The 16,484-nt window shown below is 36.3% G+C and overlaps 1 protein-coding gene across 8 annotated transcripts in view; it reads right to left on the bottom strand.

Moving 5' to 3' along the window:
- RAPGEF2 (Rap guanine nucleotide exchange factor 2) overlaps nt 1-16,484 on the bottom strand; it is a 252,724-nt gene that overhangs the window by 48,562 nt on the left and 187,678 nt on the right. For all 8 annotated transcript variants that reach the window (XM_057726290.1, XM_057726289.1, XM_057726283.1 and 5 more), the window contains one exon: nt 5,280-5,411. In XM_057726290.1, coding sequence (XP_057582273.1) covers nt 5,280-5,411 — 132 coding nt within the window. The remainder of the gene's footprint in view (nt 1-5,279; nt 5,412-16,484) is intronic.

The following is a 16,484-nucleotide window of genomic DNA, read 5'->3' as shown; positions in this document are numbered from 1 at the left end:
ACTGCTTTTAGTATATAATAATTAATCTTCATATCAATTCAGCAAATTAGGATTATTACCACTATTTTTCAGATGAGAAAACACGAAGGGAAACTAAGTAAATTGTTCAAAACAAAACAAAACCTAGTAATTGTGCCAGGACTCAAAATCAGGCCCGACCAACACAAACTACTGAATACTTTGCACTATAACACTTCGCCCAGTTTTCTAAATTGACTGTCTTCATAAAGAAAATAGTTAAAATATAAAAGAGTAATAAAATGTGTTCTGCTTTGCTAAGGCATAAAACATAAAATGTTTAAGAATTTACATGTTTATATAAACATAAAACATTTGCTGTTTTCTAGCTTCCTCCAAACTACATTACTAAGATAATGCGAGTCTTTAAACCCTTTCATTCTAAATAAAGATACGTATACACTTTACATTTAAAAGGTATCTGAGTAATTTGGGATTAACGTACACACTACTGTATATAAAACAGGTGAAGAACAAGGACTTACTGTATGGCACAGAGAACTATAATTTTTCAATATTTTATAATATATTAATGGAAAAGAATCTGAAAAATATACATACATAACTGAACCACTTTGCTGTACATTTGAAACTCACATAATATTGTAAATTAATTACACTTCAATAAAAAATAAATAAACAAAAGGTATCTGCTTATAGTGGTCTCAGGAGCAAGAATAAAGTCACTTGGGCAACTAACTCCTGTCCTAAATTAATTTACCTTCCACATGTATAACATGGATTTAGGTGCACATTATAGTTAAACAGTAATAGTCTCAAAAAAACTAGTAATATTCTCAGATCAGTGCTGAAAGCTCTATGATTTATTTAAATCAAAAGGGACTATATATACTTTGTTACTATGAATACAATTCTTAATACCAGTTTATTTTGCGTTTTGAAAGATATCAAGTAAATGAAGAAACTGAGGAAATATTAAATGCCATAAAGCGCCAGTGAAGTGTTAACTAAAATAAAAACAACGTAACTACTACACATTTATCATTAAGTACCTAAAAATCATTTATGAAAAAACTTTTTGCTTGTTAAATACTCCACACACACATATCCCCGTGTTTAGGAGGGTTGCTTAATAAGCAATCTTGATGGAAAGAAACTTTGTGTAGAATTTCAAACATACATATTTAACCCAAATAGTACCCAAGTCAGACTCTGATATAAATTTATATTGAAGGCTAACAGTGGTGGTTATTTAATTGAGACAACAAAGTTGAGTAGGCACTGCAGAGGAAACCATATATAGGCAGAAAGTATGAAAATATACTTGGAAATAAGTACAATGCTTGCGTTAAGTCCAGTTTGTATATCATAATTTATGCTGTTCTAAATTTTATACTAGGAATATTTTTTATATTTCAATACAGGATATACCTAAAAGAGAACAATGCTTTAAAGCTCTTCATGTAAACTGTTAGATTTCTTTCCCAAAGCTACAATCCTAATAGGTGTAAGAATGTCTATAAATATTTATTATAAGTAAGAAAGTCTGTGCTCATTTGATAGCAAAAATAGTTTCGTATTTAAATTCTCAAAAACTCAATCACTTGTGTCTTAAATGTTTAAGGTACAGACATTTGCATGTTCTCTTCTGCAATTACCTACTCTCACCCTTTGAATATTGTTATGCTGTGAGTGAAGTACTCTTCCTTATTAATTTGTATAAGTGAGTTAATAGTCTGACTTTAAATCTTTGTCTCAATTGATCTTTTAGTTATTAAAACTTTTGATCATTCGTTATACCATTAAGAATTTGCTAAGTTTATCTGGAATTTAATCTTAATTATGACATAAAATAAGGTTATTAAAGTGACGCCCCCATCCCCAAAGACCATTTATTGAATAATCCATCACTTCACTGATTTGTGGTTTCCTCTATTACTACATCCTTACACATGAATTTTGTTTTGCTTGAACGCTCTGTTCCATCAATCTGTCTATTTTTGTACAATTATTTCCAGTCCACCTAAGTCACTGCTCTGATAATCACAGCACTTAACCAGGACCTTACCATGGCTGGAAATTGCACTGTCTCATGTCACCAACTTTGGTATTCTGCTTTCTGTCACCAATAACCTTCTACTTTATAGCTTGCTTTCATTGCCTTCCAAGGCAGCCCTTTTTCAAAACAAGCATGATCCTCAGTCTTCCAGGCTCTCCAACCTTCATGCCCAGGTCTCACACTCCAGCTTCTACCCCCTAGTCTAACACTACAATCCCAATCATTCAACACATCTTTCCTGAATGCCAACGATTTCCTGGCACTATTCCAGGCTCCACAGAGAAGACAGAGACAAGACAGAGAAGTTCCTGCCTTCTTGAAGCGGCCATTCTGGGAGGCAGACATGACAACTCAGAAAGTAATAATCGTTTCAGTTTAAAGTTTAAAAAAAAAAGAAAGAAAAATGAAAAGAAAAAGAAAAAGAAAAAAGAGGCCAGCCAGGAAAGGAACCAAAATGTAGGACCTATTTTTCAGACAATAAGGAAAGAACTCTCTGAGAAGATAGTCCTTAAAAATGAAGGCAGAAAAGGACGAAGCTAGAAGAACGCCTCTGAAAACAAAGCCTTGCATTAGAAAGAGCTTGGCATGCTGCTCTATCCGTCTTTCTACTACACTCATTTAATAAAGCATCCGTCCTGGGGGAAGCCAAATCTTTGCTTTCTTTGTGCTTACTGTGGAGAAAATTACTTACAAGGGCAGAGGGAAATCACTCTGTATTTGAGGGCACCTACTCAATTGAGCCTCCAATGCTCTGGTCAATTTGCTCTCCTGCTCTCTGAAACTATTATTTCAAAATGTCTCTCTCCTTGAAACTCCCCACCTGCCAATCCTCTCACTCTGAAGGAAGGAAACTCAGATACATCAGACAGAAACTCCTTCAACTCCCAGACTCCCCACTCCAAATCCACCATCATATGCATCTGTTAAAACAGAGGAGGTTTCTTTTCTTAAGGCTAGTGATTCCACTTGGCTCTTGAATTCCTCTCCTTCAACCCTCACAGAAAAGTTACTCTACCCCTTTCACTCCAGCACACAGCATTCCATTCCAACCTCTCTGTATCCATCTCATGAGCACTTATATTCACTCCAACATGACAGCTTCCTCCCAAGTCAGGCTGTATAAAGATGAAAGGGTTGCCATGGGAGACAGTTATCCATCCCTGGAATTGTTCAAGAATCAACTGGATGCCTGATTGATAGGAAAGCAGTAGAGGATTCAAACACAAGACTGGCCACTGAACCAGGTGCATCCACCAGATTTCTTCTTACCTTAAAAATTTCTGATTTAAAACAACAGGGGATCTCTATTCAATGGTAGTCTTATATATTCAGTAACCAAATCCTTAGACACATCTATGGATTTTTCCTTATGAAGGATATAAACTTAACAGGCTACATGCCTGTCATCAAGTTTGAAATGCACAGCCTCCAAACTCAACTAAAATGAATCAAAATATGCAGGGGTCCTCTTTTCCAACTATACCCCAAGATAAAGCTGGACTGCAGGCTGCAAACTCCAACCCCTACAGAACTCAGGTGGAGCTCTCACCACGGTCTGGATCCTCAGACACCCTGACGGGGGCTGGGGACAGCCAAAGTACCATCAAGAATCTCCTCACACCATTCCCCAATCTACCCAAAGTAATAAAACATAAAGCGGAAGTTCCCCTCAGAATACACTTCCATAAAGTATATAAACAACCCACTTCATTCCTATTACAAATTTACCTTCTAGGGGCTCCATTTAGGCTGGAATCATACCTGAAGAAAGCAGGGTAACCGCTATAACCTCAAGCTGTGCTCCTACTACAGATCTTTAAAGTGTATAATCATCTCAAAGTGTGGAAGATAAAGGCTCTATCATGATGTTTCAATTAACATAAGCTAAAGCACAACTTTTACTTATACTGTTCATTGTTCTATTGCAAGGGATACTGTTGAATAAATGTTTAAAAAAATCAACTTCTAAAAACAGGCATTACAGGGTTGGGGGGGAGAGAGAATCATTTTACCCTGACCTACCACCGTTTTCTCCTCAAACAGGAAAATCTGAAATGGGACCACTTCCTAAAGATTTAATTACAAGTTAACATTTAATGCATTGAAGTAGAAATTTGAAAAGTTACTTTAAAGAGCCATACAATTATATTTCTTATTGCAAAATAATTTTAAAAAATCTTAATCAGCTAAGAATATTCAAATTTGTAAGTATCGCATTTGTGGCTATCACTTATTAGTCAGTGAGCTCTCCACAACACCTCTGAATTACAGAAAAGTGGGTGCCTAATGCTTCCTGAAAAGAAAATTATTTTCTAAGATGTACTAAATTTAGGACTTAAACAGACCTGTTTTGCCCTGATGGCATTCTAACTGTTTAGTTACTTTTAGTAATTTTTTTAAAAATAGAAATTGAGCACTGCCTGACTGTATCAATGACCCTGAAACACTGTAATATTTCTAGAGAAAGGTTCTTTGATGGCCCTCTCACATGACAATTCCTAAGAAGCCAAGAATTATACTTTGTAAAGTGAGTATTATGGTTTTTTTTGTTTGAAACCATCTGAAATCCCATATTAGCTGTATTGAAAGACTACAAAAATAGACCTTTTTTGCATATTTTAGTCACTTATCCTAAATTTGCATTTTTTAAGCCAATGAATTTATTCCTTAACAATTAAAATTATTTTGCTTTAAAAACACTTTTGAAATTCCATACTTCTAGTTTCTTTTCTATCCATCAGTATCATAAAAATGTATTTTAAACATAAGTAAATCTGTAAGTAAAAAAAATAATGCAAGAAAAATAATTCAGTGATCCAGTCTTCATCACCTCTTCCTTTTGTCATACCCAAGACTTTATTAAGAAAAACTTAGTATGAAAGCATAATTCTGAAGTTTCCCCCTACAATTTTAGTCAAGAAAAAGTCATAAACCTAGTACATCTACTGTTAAATTCATAAAATATTTACAGTCCAGGGAAACATGTCCATTGTAACCACTCTATTCACAATTCCGATAACTGGTAACTGCAGAGGCAAACGTCGTTAGACTGTAGTTCAACTTCCTGAAACAAACATACAACATACTATATGTCTGTGTGAAGCACCAACTTTAACATTTTATGTCCACGTGTGCATGTATATACACATATACTTACCTTATACATTCTATCAATGAAGAATCACAGAGCTCCTCAGAATATATGAAAATGAAGCAAATGACAAAGAAAACACCTTCCTACCTGGTAGATATCAGAAAGACTGCTGCTTCCAGAATCACTAGTGATGCTACATCCTGAGTGGCTGGAGGAGACGTGGGTCACCTGTGGGTGGAGACTGTCAGTGAGGTGTAGCTTTGTGAAATCTGCAGGAAGCTGGGAAAGGAGCAGGAGAAACCAAGTTACAACTGGAATCAAGAACTCCAAGAAGGCATTTAAAAATCATATTATACTCTACTCCATGCCAGGGAAGTTCCTTCATTGTTTAAGTGCACCATGACTAAATATTGTCCTATTTACCAAAAATCACAAAATAAATTTTTAAAGTTTATGGGCATTCAATGAGCCTTAAATCATACTAAATTCAATGCTTAATTAAACAGGTGGGTTTGGTGGTTAAGATTAACTTGGTGAGCACTGAATCCAATGAGCTACAACTTTCAAATTGTACACCAATGAGCAAATTAGTCTCCTACTATTGGTTAGCCAGCACAAATGCAACTTTGGCAAGAGACAGCTTAAATAAAACAGATTTGAGGTTCATGTATGCCCAAACGATGTTTAAAGGTTAAAAAGATGAGCATCTTAGAACTGACAAAGTGTACTGTTATACAAGTAACTACGCAGGCACTATGGAGAAAACAGGAAAGAATGCTCTCACAGAACACAGAATCGAGAAGGTTATGGACAACATTTACCTATCTCTACACAGACACACAGATGTCAATGTTCACTTGTTTATGTTTAAACTCCAAATAAAAACTGGGTCTACTGAACAGATTCACTAAGCATCCTTCAAGTGCTTCTATCACTCCCCATTTGGCAGAGAAAATGCGTTGAAAAAGGAAACATTCATCCATTCAACAAATATTTACTGAGTCCTTTTCCTCTTACTATGTGCTAGTCAGTGAATGAGATGCTAAGAAAATGCTGCCCTTAAAATCTTACACTCTTATAAGTTATTACCAATTCTTTTGGTAATAAGGTAGGGGCACTATTTATCTATAGCATCAAATGTATACTATTGGCCAATAATAAACTTGACATTTCAAAATATATGCTGACACCATGCATACTGATAACATCTCTCTTTCCTGCTGGCATATTGATCCTATTTGGCTGTTGAATGATAAATAATAAAGACTAACTGTTAAAATAAAACTTAAGAGTTTGCCTTGGCAATATATTTCCTTCTTTCCTGTGACCCTCATCCCATCCCCCCTTCCAAAACCAAGATTCCATTTCACAGTTTAGAATAAGTCTCATGGCGGGGGGGTGGGGGTGGTGGTGGGGGTGGTGGTGATGCAGGTTCATGACAAAGACCAACGGGTTTGATACCTCAGGGTTCTGAAGAAAGAGGTCCAGTGTATTTATACCCACAACCATTCAGACCTGACTCGATAAACAGGTTATGACATGTAATAGTACTTAACACATGGATGGACATGCAAGGCACTGTGCTAAGTGAAATAAGTTAGATGGAGAAGGACAAATGCGGTATGATATCACCTACATGCAGAGCCTAAAAAGTATAACAAACTAGTGAATATAACAAAAAAGAAGCAGAGTCACATATATATAGAACAACTAGTAAACTAGTGGCTACCAGTGGTGGGGGGGCGGAGGCGAGCGGTGGAGAATGGGAGGTACAAACTACTAGGCGTAAGACAGGCTCAAGGATGTACTGTATAACGTGGGGAATATACCCTATATTTTATAATAATTGTAAATGGAAAGTAACCTTTAAATTGCACAAAAATTTAAAAAAATTTAAATTATAAAAATTTTTCAAAGTAATATTATACCCATTCAGAAAAAAATAATACAGTCTGCATAGAAGTAATATTTTTAACATCATGGGAGACAAAGTATACAAAGAAAAGATTTAAACATAAATCAGGGGGCATATAAGCGCATGTCAAATAAACAGATAAAAAGACATGTTGGAGGAGCTCAGAGAAATGAGATATTTATTCAAATGTGTGAAATCAGTGCAAGAATGATGTATATCTCACTATGAATGTTTTTTAACTGATAATTGAAGATATGAATAGAGAAAATTGGGAAAATAACAATTTCCCTCCAAGGAATAGACAGGTGAAACCCCCAAACTGAGAATTTATATGTTTTATTCACAATGTAGAATAGTGAAATATTTGCAGGATGTCTTCAGGAGCAAAGTGAAGACAAAATTTGCCAAGCTGTATTAATGACTAAGATTTTACTTGCAGCTGAGCGATACATATCAGATATTGAAACAATGTGTTCAAAGCCAGGATAAACACCCTTCCTCATCTTGGTTACATTTCCTTCAGTGCAGTCACTCACTGCAAAAGGCAACTGAAGAAACAAGACTCTGTGGCTCAGTGACTTTAAAAGGCATCAGTCAATACATGTAATTACAGAACAATAAACTGATTTCTATTGATTATCTTTTATAGAGATGACTCAGGTCAACATGTGTCACAGAGTGTGATTTTTTTAAATTAACTTGAATATGTCAAATAAAGAGGTATCCATCTGATGAATGTTTACTCACTAGACATTTATTCAAGTCTCACAGGACAGTGTCCATCAGCTGATCATCTTTCCTGACTAAATGCACTTTGCCAAAGCACCAGGAGCTTCAAGCTCTAAAGCTAGTGGAAAAGGTACTCCACAATCTATTCATCTGCGCTCACTTAGAGCCACGAAGAACACAATTATGTGGCTTTGTTAGGCTAAGAACCACAAAGACTGTGTAAAGAGAAAAGAAGAAATACTTTAATTCTTAAGAATTCAATTCTATTTTATAAATACTGAGTATCTGCTACATCAGACACTCTGATAAGGACAGGAAATATCAAGGTGAATAAGATGCCCCCAATTCCAAATGTAACTTCTACTATCCAAAAAGTCATTGCAGTAGGTGTCATGCACAGCAGAAAAATATTTTAAACACAGCTTTTTATCTCCCCACCACCACTTATGTTCTGTGCAGTCAATGAAATGATGTTAAAGTTAATGCACATAAAATTTACTATTAACTAAGTATTTCTTTATATTAGAATAGATGCCATGTTTCAGAACGCTTAAAACTTTTCCCCATAGATGGGGACGAGAGTCCCATGATTAAATGCTATAGAATGGGATGAGTGTGCAGGTTGTTCCCATTAAGAGGAGAGAGTCTGAAATGTATGGAGGGGGCCCAGCCACACACTCTACAGACTGGAGACCTGAGCCCATGCCCAGGGGAAATGGGTCTTTCAGAGGGGAACGAACCAGACGGAAACTGGGAGTTGGGGGGCAAACACAGGCACCCACGTTTCAACCTGAGGGCAAAAGGTAACACAAACCCTGGGAGACAGTAACTCACTGTCTGAGTAAAATATACAAAAAAAAAAAAAAAAAAAAAAAGGCACAACGCACCAAAGACAAAAGATTCACTTATTCCAAGCTTTTCTAGGCTTGATCCAGGGCCTATTTAAATTACTATCACTATGCTATTTAATCAAATTTCAGATTAAAATGGGGCTGTGAATTATCCTGTGATTCTAGCAACCACTTACAACAGAAATTCTGTTCAAAAAATAAGAAAAGTTTTTGAAGCTGGTACTACACACAGTAGTTACCTGAATAAAATTAAATAATAATTAAATAAATGAAAAGGGAAATTAATACATTTTTTACATTTTGATCTTAACATCAATATAGTCAATATTTAACAATTCATTAAGAACACAATTCAAGTCACTTATATGTTTCTTTTTATCATTTAAATGCTATTATTTTTATATTTGATTATATGAATATATTACTGCTCAAATTTTTCCTAGATCAAGCAATCTATAGTCCTAGAAATATGGCACTTGTGAATCACAATTGTAATAAGCTAGTGTCAGGCAAATCACTGAATCATAGTTTAACCATAAACACGATTAATTACATAAGAAACAACAATGGTAATATGCATTTAAATCAGATTTTTAAACACGTAAAATAAACATAATATTAAGCATAGTTTTGTAAAATCAGGTATCAATTATACAATAGCTTGTTTTGTCTTCTTTTGTGGGAGAAACAGGGATGCTATAAAAATTAGCTTTAAGTTAAAAGCACTACAGAAGACTTAAGGCTCATATATGAACAGGTATTTGATGGTCTTTGATTTATTAATTAGTGATTGGCATTTACAAAATTACACGCTAATAAATGAACTCTGTTCGGACATAGATTCAGTGAGTGAGGATGCCTTGAAATCTCTGACACCAGTAAATAAATACTTTGTTAAATTGGTAAAATTCCTCAAAGTAGTGCTAACATAGTAGAGACTGAGCATTTCCTTTCTTCCCCTTCCTTCTCTCCCCCAAAAAACTTCTTATGTTTATGTTTTCCAACTCTACAAGAAAGAGTTGGTGTATCACAGGTTATGTAACAGAAACATAGTACGGTTTTATGTTCCACAATGCATCAGCATCTTAGGACTGCTGAGAAATCCAATAGTTCAAAACTAAACAAAACAAAACAAAATACTGTCACCATCAGGTGAAACTGATTTAACTAAAAATTTCCCCAACTAACCCCAGAATCACTGCATTTCAAGAAACAGCTACAACAGAACACACAAGGTTTGGGGTTATGGTTGCAATCTATCGAATCCTCCCTGTTAAGCAGTTCATCTTGAGTAATAACACTACCTAAGGTAAATTAAGTATCACACTCAGTGACCAAAAACTAGCTTTGTATTAAGATGTATCCCTAAGAATTTACCCAAATGAGTCTTGTTTTCCCCAGATCATCACTGGAGTTCTGTGAGCGCTTTCCATGCTCACATTTTCAAGCTCTGCAGGGAGGAGATGGTATTTTCCCGGACACATTTCCCATTTTTCCCTTGTGTTAGTGAAAATACAGTCTCCTATATTTTCCATTCATTCATCATTTATTGAAAACCTGTGTTGTGAGGATTAAGGGAAAGACTGGGTATAAAGCACTCAGAGGAGGGCCTGGCACCCAGAAACCAGCGCAGAAGGGTGTTGACCATAAACTGCCACTGCAGACTTGTGGAAGACACAGGGTCTCCCAGCTCTGGATTCCTGCATCTGGAATCTAGTCCGGACACCAGCAGGAACTGAGCTGCTCCCAGAAAGGGCCTCAGTCACCAGCTCCAGACACTGTTTCCTAACCCACAGCAGGACTCAAGTTGTGCTTTAAAAGCAAGTCATATTTTCTGTCTTTCTCTGTACACACACACACACACACACACACACACACACAGAACTTTTCTTTTACTAAAGCTGATCTTTTCTAATACTACAAGTTCCGTCACACAGGAATATTATTTGGCAACTTGTGTTAAAGACAGCTTTATACTATGGTTAACTTTTATTTCTCTAACCCATAATATTTCTTTAGGAATACCAGAAAAAGTAAGCATCTGGACTCCTGAATATATTCATCAGAAATCATTTTTACTTCTCTTATACTCCATTAAGACATGCTCAAGACTCAGGACTCATCCTTGAATAACACTTCATCCATCAGTATTTCACAAAGCAAACAGGAAGGTTGCTGCACAGTATACAATTTCTTTTGTTCATAACTATATATAAAGGCAAGAAACAAAGCTTTCCCCAAAGGATCATGAGATAATAATTTAATAAACTGATAGATTTAATATTTCTCATTAAAATACACGTAGACATTTTGAAACGTTGGTATGACTATGCTTTACAAGAACAGTTCTACAAAAATTTGCTTCATATCTACTGGAGAAACCTGCCAAAAAGTTAACAATTTGTAAGAACTTAATATTCTCCCAGCTTCCTGTCAGGCTCAAAAGACGTAAGTCTCATTTTACATATCAAGTTATCTTCTGTTCAACTTCCTGCTAAGTCAAGCAACCATGAGCAAGCTGATTAACTTCTGTGCACCTTCGTTTCCTCTGTAAAATGAATATAACATCGTCCAGTGACTCAATGAAATAACCTGTAGAATCCACCTTGCAGCTGTCTCTCTCCCTTTCCCTTCTCTTTGCCATTTTTCCACCATCTTAGGTCAGACAATTTTCAAATTCAATGGGGAAAAAAACCCCACTAACTTATTTTTGACACTCTTATACCTAGCACCACCATTACAGTAGTTTAATTATTATATATATTCCCTACAAAGTCTACATATTATTTTTTTTAAGATTTTTTGATGTGGGCCATTTTTAAAGTCTTTACTGAATTTGTTACAATATTGCTTCTGTTTTATGTTTTAGTTTTTTGGCTCCAAGGCATGTGGGATCTTAGCTCCCTGACCAGGGATTGAACCCACACCCCCTGCAATGGAAGGCGAAGTCTTAACCACTGGACTGCCAGGGAAGTCCCTACGTATTATATTTTAAATAAATCATATATTTATATGGAAGAACTCACTGCTTAGACTACTGTACTAAATTTTGCAAAGTAAATAACCTTATTGCCATGATAGGCTTACAGTCCAATGACTCCCTTTTACAACCACTCAAATTTTCATCCCTGAGAATCCTCTCAAAGTGATGACGCCTTGGGGAGTTTGTGCTTTTGCGTGAACAACCTCATTATGTTTGACTGTAAAAGCCTCCACAAGTCATGTATTTATTTGGCCAGGACACAAGGTGTGTGATTCTTGCCGTCCTAGTGCACGGCCACCTCTAGAGGACAGTTTGAACAAACACCTCTTCGGGGGAGGGGAGGGAGTGGTGCAAGTGTGGTCATGCTTTATTCCAAAAATTCTTTGCTACTTTCCTACATTAAAATAATGTTTTGGAGCAAGGTGTAACAGAGAGGACTCAATATTAAAATATAGTTTATACACATTAAAATTTCACTTTTCTGTCCAAACATAAACCTTTATATGTTAGAATCAGCTCCTGCAATGTGGTTGTGACCCAGCCCTCTCCCAAGGGCAGAAAGGCCACCCTTGTGTTTTTTAGGGTTGGTAACATATGAATGAATCGTAAACTTCATTGGCTACAGTTGCATGAATTACAATCTAAAATTTAATTCCTACATTTATGAAATAAAGATAATCTGAACACAAACAGAACTAGGATCCCTGTTTAGGAAAATAACCAAAACTAGTAAATTGATTGAAAGGCTGTCAGTCACATGATTGATGTTTTCAAGCAAATACTTTTAAGATGCCTTTTCTATTGGATGTTGAGAGAAAGCACTGAATAGAAAACTCGTGCGAACTTCAACAGTAAAGTGGAATCCTTTAGTATGAGGAGAAAGTGTATGATCTGATTAAAGTATCATATATTCCAAAATGAAAGGCTGTGCCCCATTTTTCTCCAGGAGAAGGCAACAGTAAGATCACTTGTACACCAGTTTCTATGCGCCGAACCCTGTTCTTACAAGAATCTCACGAAGCAGGTAGTATTATGACTATTCTAGATAAGAGGAAACTAAGGCGCAGAAAACTTAAGTGATCTGCACCAAGATCGCACAGTGAAAATGTAGCAGAGACAGATTCCTGGAAGCCTGGCCCTGTGCTGAATACACTTAAGCACTGAACTTTAATGTATTTACTGATTTATTGGTTGACTTGAAAACTCTCGTGGATATTGATGAAATGCTCAAATGGCTGCTTATGTCAATTCATTAATGTAGTTTCTTGCATAAATTTCAAAAACCACAGAGAAACAGAGTGATCTGAAACAATTTCTCACTCTTTCATAAAACAAATTTATTAAAACTTTACATCTGCATCTCCGACATCAACGATTTTGACATCACACCACTTTTCGAGTCACCCAATAGTCTTCATTCCTTCTAAACTGCCTGAGATATACCACCTTTTTGAATCTGTATGTGATACACCTTGCAACATTAGTGAGGCTGATTTCTCATTTGTCTTGCAGGTTCTTTACAAAATCATTTACTATTTATAAGCTAATCTTTAAAGTGTTATGGTAATAACCAGTATTTGCAATTGATATCACATATCCAAGAATCATTAAATCTGTGTAAAACAAAAAAGTCTTTAACTCCTTTATCCCAGGTTCCACCACATGACCCTTACAACATTCCAAGCTAGCATTGTTTGAGGTCCTTACTGCCTTATGTTCCTTATTGAAGCATATTATTTTGTTTTAAAAAAAAAAGGTAAAATGAATGGAGAAAGAACCTCATAATATAAGAGACAAAAGCAACTCCTTCTCTGGTAGTTAACTCTGGCAGAACAAAATCTTGCCTACATTATACAATACCCCTAATATCTGACAATCAGAGGAAAAGCACGTGCGCATGCATGCGTGTGCACACACACATGTCACTTATAACCTAGTCAACTAATTTCATCACCTTAAAGAAAGACACCTGGCATAGTGAGAACAGTTCTATAATAATATCACAAGCACTAAAAGTTTACCTGGAACCTAAAATAAAATGAACTATATAGTCTTCCACAGAAATACTGAGGTAACATTAAATAACATGAATGCATCGCCCAAGGAAATGTCCTGTTGTCTGTTAAGAAACACAGTTCTATGATGGTTTTCAGGTGACAGCCAATCCATTCTCACTCCAAACACAGACACACACACACACACACAATCCCTTTTCCTTTTCAGTTTATTTGCAGCTATCAACAACTACTGATCTGAAAAGCACACCTTTCTCTGAGGGATTTCAGATCATTTAGTCCATGATATTTTCAGTAAAATCCACGACAACTGTTGGCACTGAATCAGGTAATTGAAAAGTCATTTCATTTAGAGAAATCCCAGCTCCTTTGTGCACGTTCTCCTCACGTGAGGAATAATTACCGCCATTATTTGGGGCACATGTGCTACCCATGAGTGATGTGGTGGATATTTGATGCTTGTTTGTTCTAATACTTATAAAGAGCCCAGATACTGCACTCAATTGCTGAAGAAACAGAAGCTCAAACTGTTCAAGTGGCTTGTTCAAAGCCCCCAGGTACATGGCTCCAAAATCTAAACGCTTTTCACTTTGTATCCTGACTCTAAAAGTTCACTGTTTGGGGCCACATTCTAACCCAATCTTCCCCTTTATTTAAACAAGAATTACCCTAAGAAACTTTGCACTAATACAACCATAGCTTCATTGTCTAATACAAAAGCCAACCCAATAAGTATATTTTTTAGCAAAATTTGTATCAAATAGTAATGCTGATCATATTCTACAGCTTGTAAAACTTGAGTTCTCCTGGTTTCCAGGACCGAGTGGGATCGGTGCTCTGGAAGTGGCTATCCCTGGAGATGGAGGGATCTGTGATACAAGAAGACAGTTTCTAGGACCAATTAGAAAACAACTCTGATTAGCTCCAGAGGGACGGTGGGCAGTTATCCCAGCTGTAAAAAAAAAAATGCTCAAGGGGGCGTGGAGTTAGGGAAATGAGTGTTTCAAGCCAAGGAAGAAAGACTCCTATGGGATCATGGATGATCTTCAGCTGCTTTCTTTTTGAACAAAAAATCATAGTTGGTTTGGCAAGAAAGCCTCACTCAGAATGAAGGACATTATCCCACAAGCAATCTTTAACTCTTTAAGTTACCAAAGCCATATGACATCCAAACGCAAATGCACCCTGGTCTCTATACAACAAAATGCCATAAAACGGCCGAGACTGGCGAGCTTCTCACCGACATCCTCCTCTTCCAGGGAGTACAGCTGGACTGCATGTCCCAGCTTCCCTCACGGTCACATAGGTGGCCATACCGCTGAGCTCATGCTTCGGAGTACGAACACACAGAAGTGATGGAGGTCGTGCCCACACCCTACTCACTCGCATCTTCTACAGACCCGCCGTGGCCTTCTCCTTGCATCAAGAGTCTCTGTCAGAAGACAACAGAGGCTTTGCACTGAAGGTTAGACAACTGAGCCATACGGTGGAGGGGCCTGGACCCCTGAATCACTGCTCAGAGGGAAACCGTCCACTAAGGGATCCAGGGTACTTGCTTCAGGTTTTGTGCAAAAGAGAAGAAACTTCTATTGTGTTTGAACCATTATGTTTTGCTTGTTTTGGTACAATGGCTAGCATTATCTTAACTCATACAAATACAATGAAACTTTTTTGTGACCTATTTGCGAAAAATCTTCCTTAAGGAGAAGGAGGTACAGTTCTGATGACACCCTGACCTCAGAGTGCCATGTACAATTTGGATAAAATCAACATTACTTACTCAGTCAAACACGTTTATGAAAACCCACTTTATGCCAGTATGTCAAGCACTGCTCCCAGTTTTCTAATATAGCAGCAAGTAAGATAAACTCCCTGCTCTCACGGATCTTACAACTAGTGGGCAGAGACAAATAATAAAAGGTTAATCAAGAAAATTGGCAAATAGTGATAAGTACTGCATTCAGCAAAGATTAAGAAGCTAAGTGACAGAGTGACTGGACAGCCAGGAAAGAGTGAAGAGGTGACAATGAGATGAGAAAACTGTTTTTTATATTCTCAGTTATTTCCTAAAGGGATAGTTCTAATCATATCATTTTATTAGATATATATATCATCTTACTAGATATATATATGTGTGTGTATATACACACACACATACATTTTATATATATATGTATCTTACACATATACATCTTACACACATACATATCTTATACAAACACACTTACATACATGTATATAGATACACATTATATATGTAATACATATATTACATTTCATACATTTATAAAGTATGTTATATTTATATTTGTATAAGATTGTATAAAATGTTATATAAAATTGTATAAAATTGAGAGAAGTCTAGGCTTCATCCTGAGTGAGATGGAAAGATCGGGGGTTCCACGCACATACTCCTAAGCCAAAGGAAGCCAACTACAAAACATTTTATGAAAAATTATTGGGCTCTTCACTCAACTTCAAAACAATATCAACTAAGTATCACAGTACCTCCTCATGAACCAAAGACAGTATAAAATAGATTCGGATTTGTTCAGCACCCTAGGGGTCAGAGAGCACTAATACTTAGTCAAATTTCAAGATGCAAATATTACACCATGCGAATATAAGACTTCCAAAATAATTATTTGTCCTTCATAAGTACTGCTTAATAGGTTTAATGGAAAATTAAGTCTAGAAGCCACCTACTCTGTCAACTGATTTTGAGTACAGTACTCAAGAATTCATTGACTAGATTGATTGCTTGGGAAAAAAAATACTTCTATTGAAATGTAAGCTATACTCTTTTGAAAAATAGGAATTCATGAAACTTTACTTCCCTGGGAATCCTTTATTTCCTGT

The sequence above is a fragment of the Hippopotamus amphibius genome, chromosome 3 (assembly GCF_030028045.1).
Source record: "Hippopotamus amphibius kiboko isolate mHipAmp2 chromosome 3, mHipAmp2.hap2, whole genome shotgun sequence".
In the NCBI taxonomy this organism is placed as follows: domain Eukaryota; kingdom Metazoa; phylum Chordata; class Mammalia; order Artiodactyla; family Hippopotamidae; genus Hippopotamus; species Hippopotamus amphibius.
The sequence above is the reverse complement of the archived record's forward strand: the minus strand, read 5'-3'. Positions and strand labels throughout refer to the sequence as shown.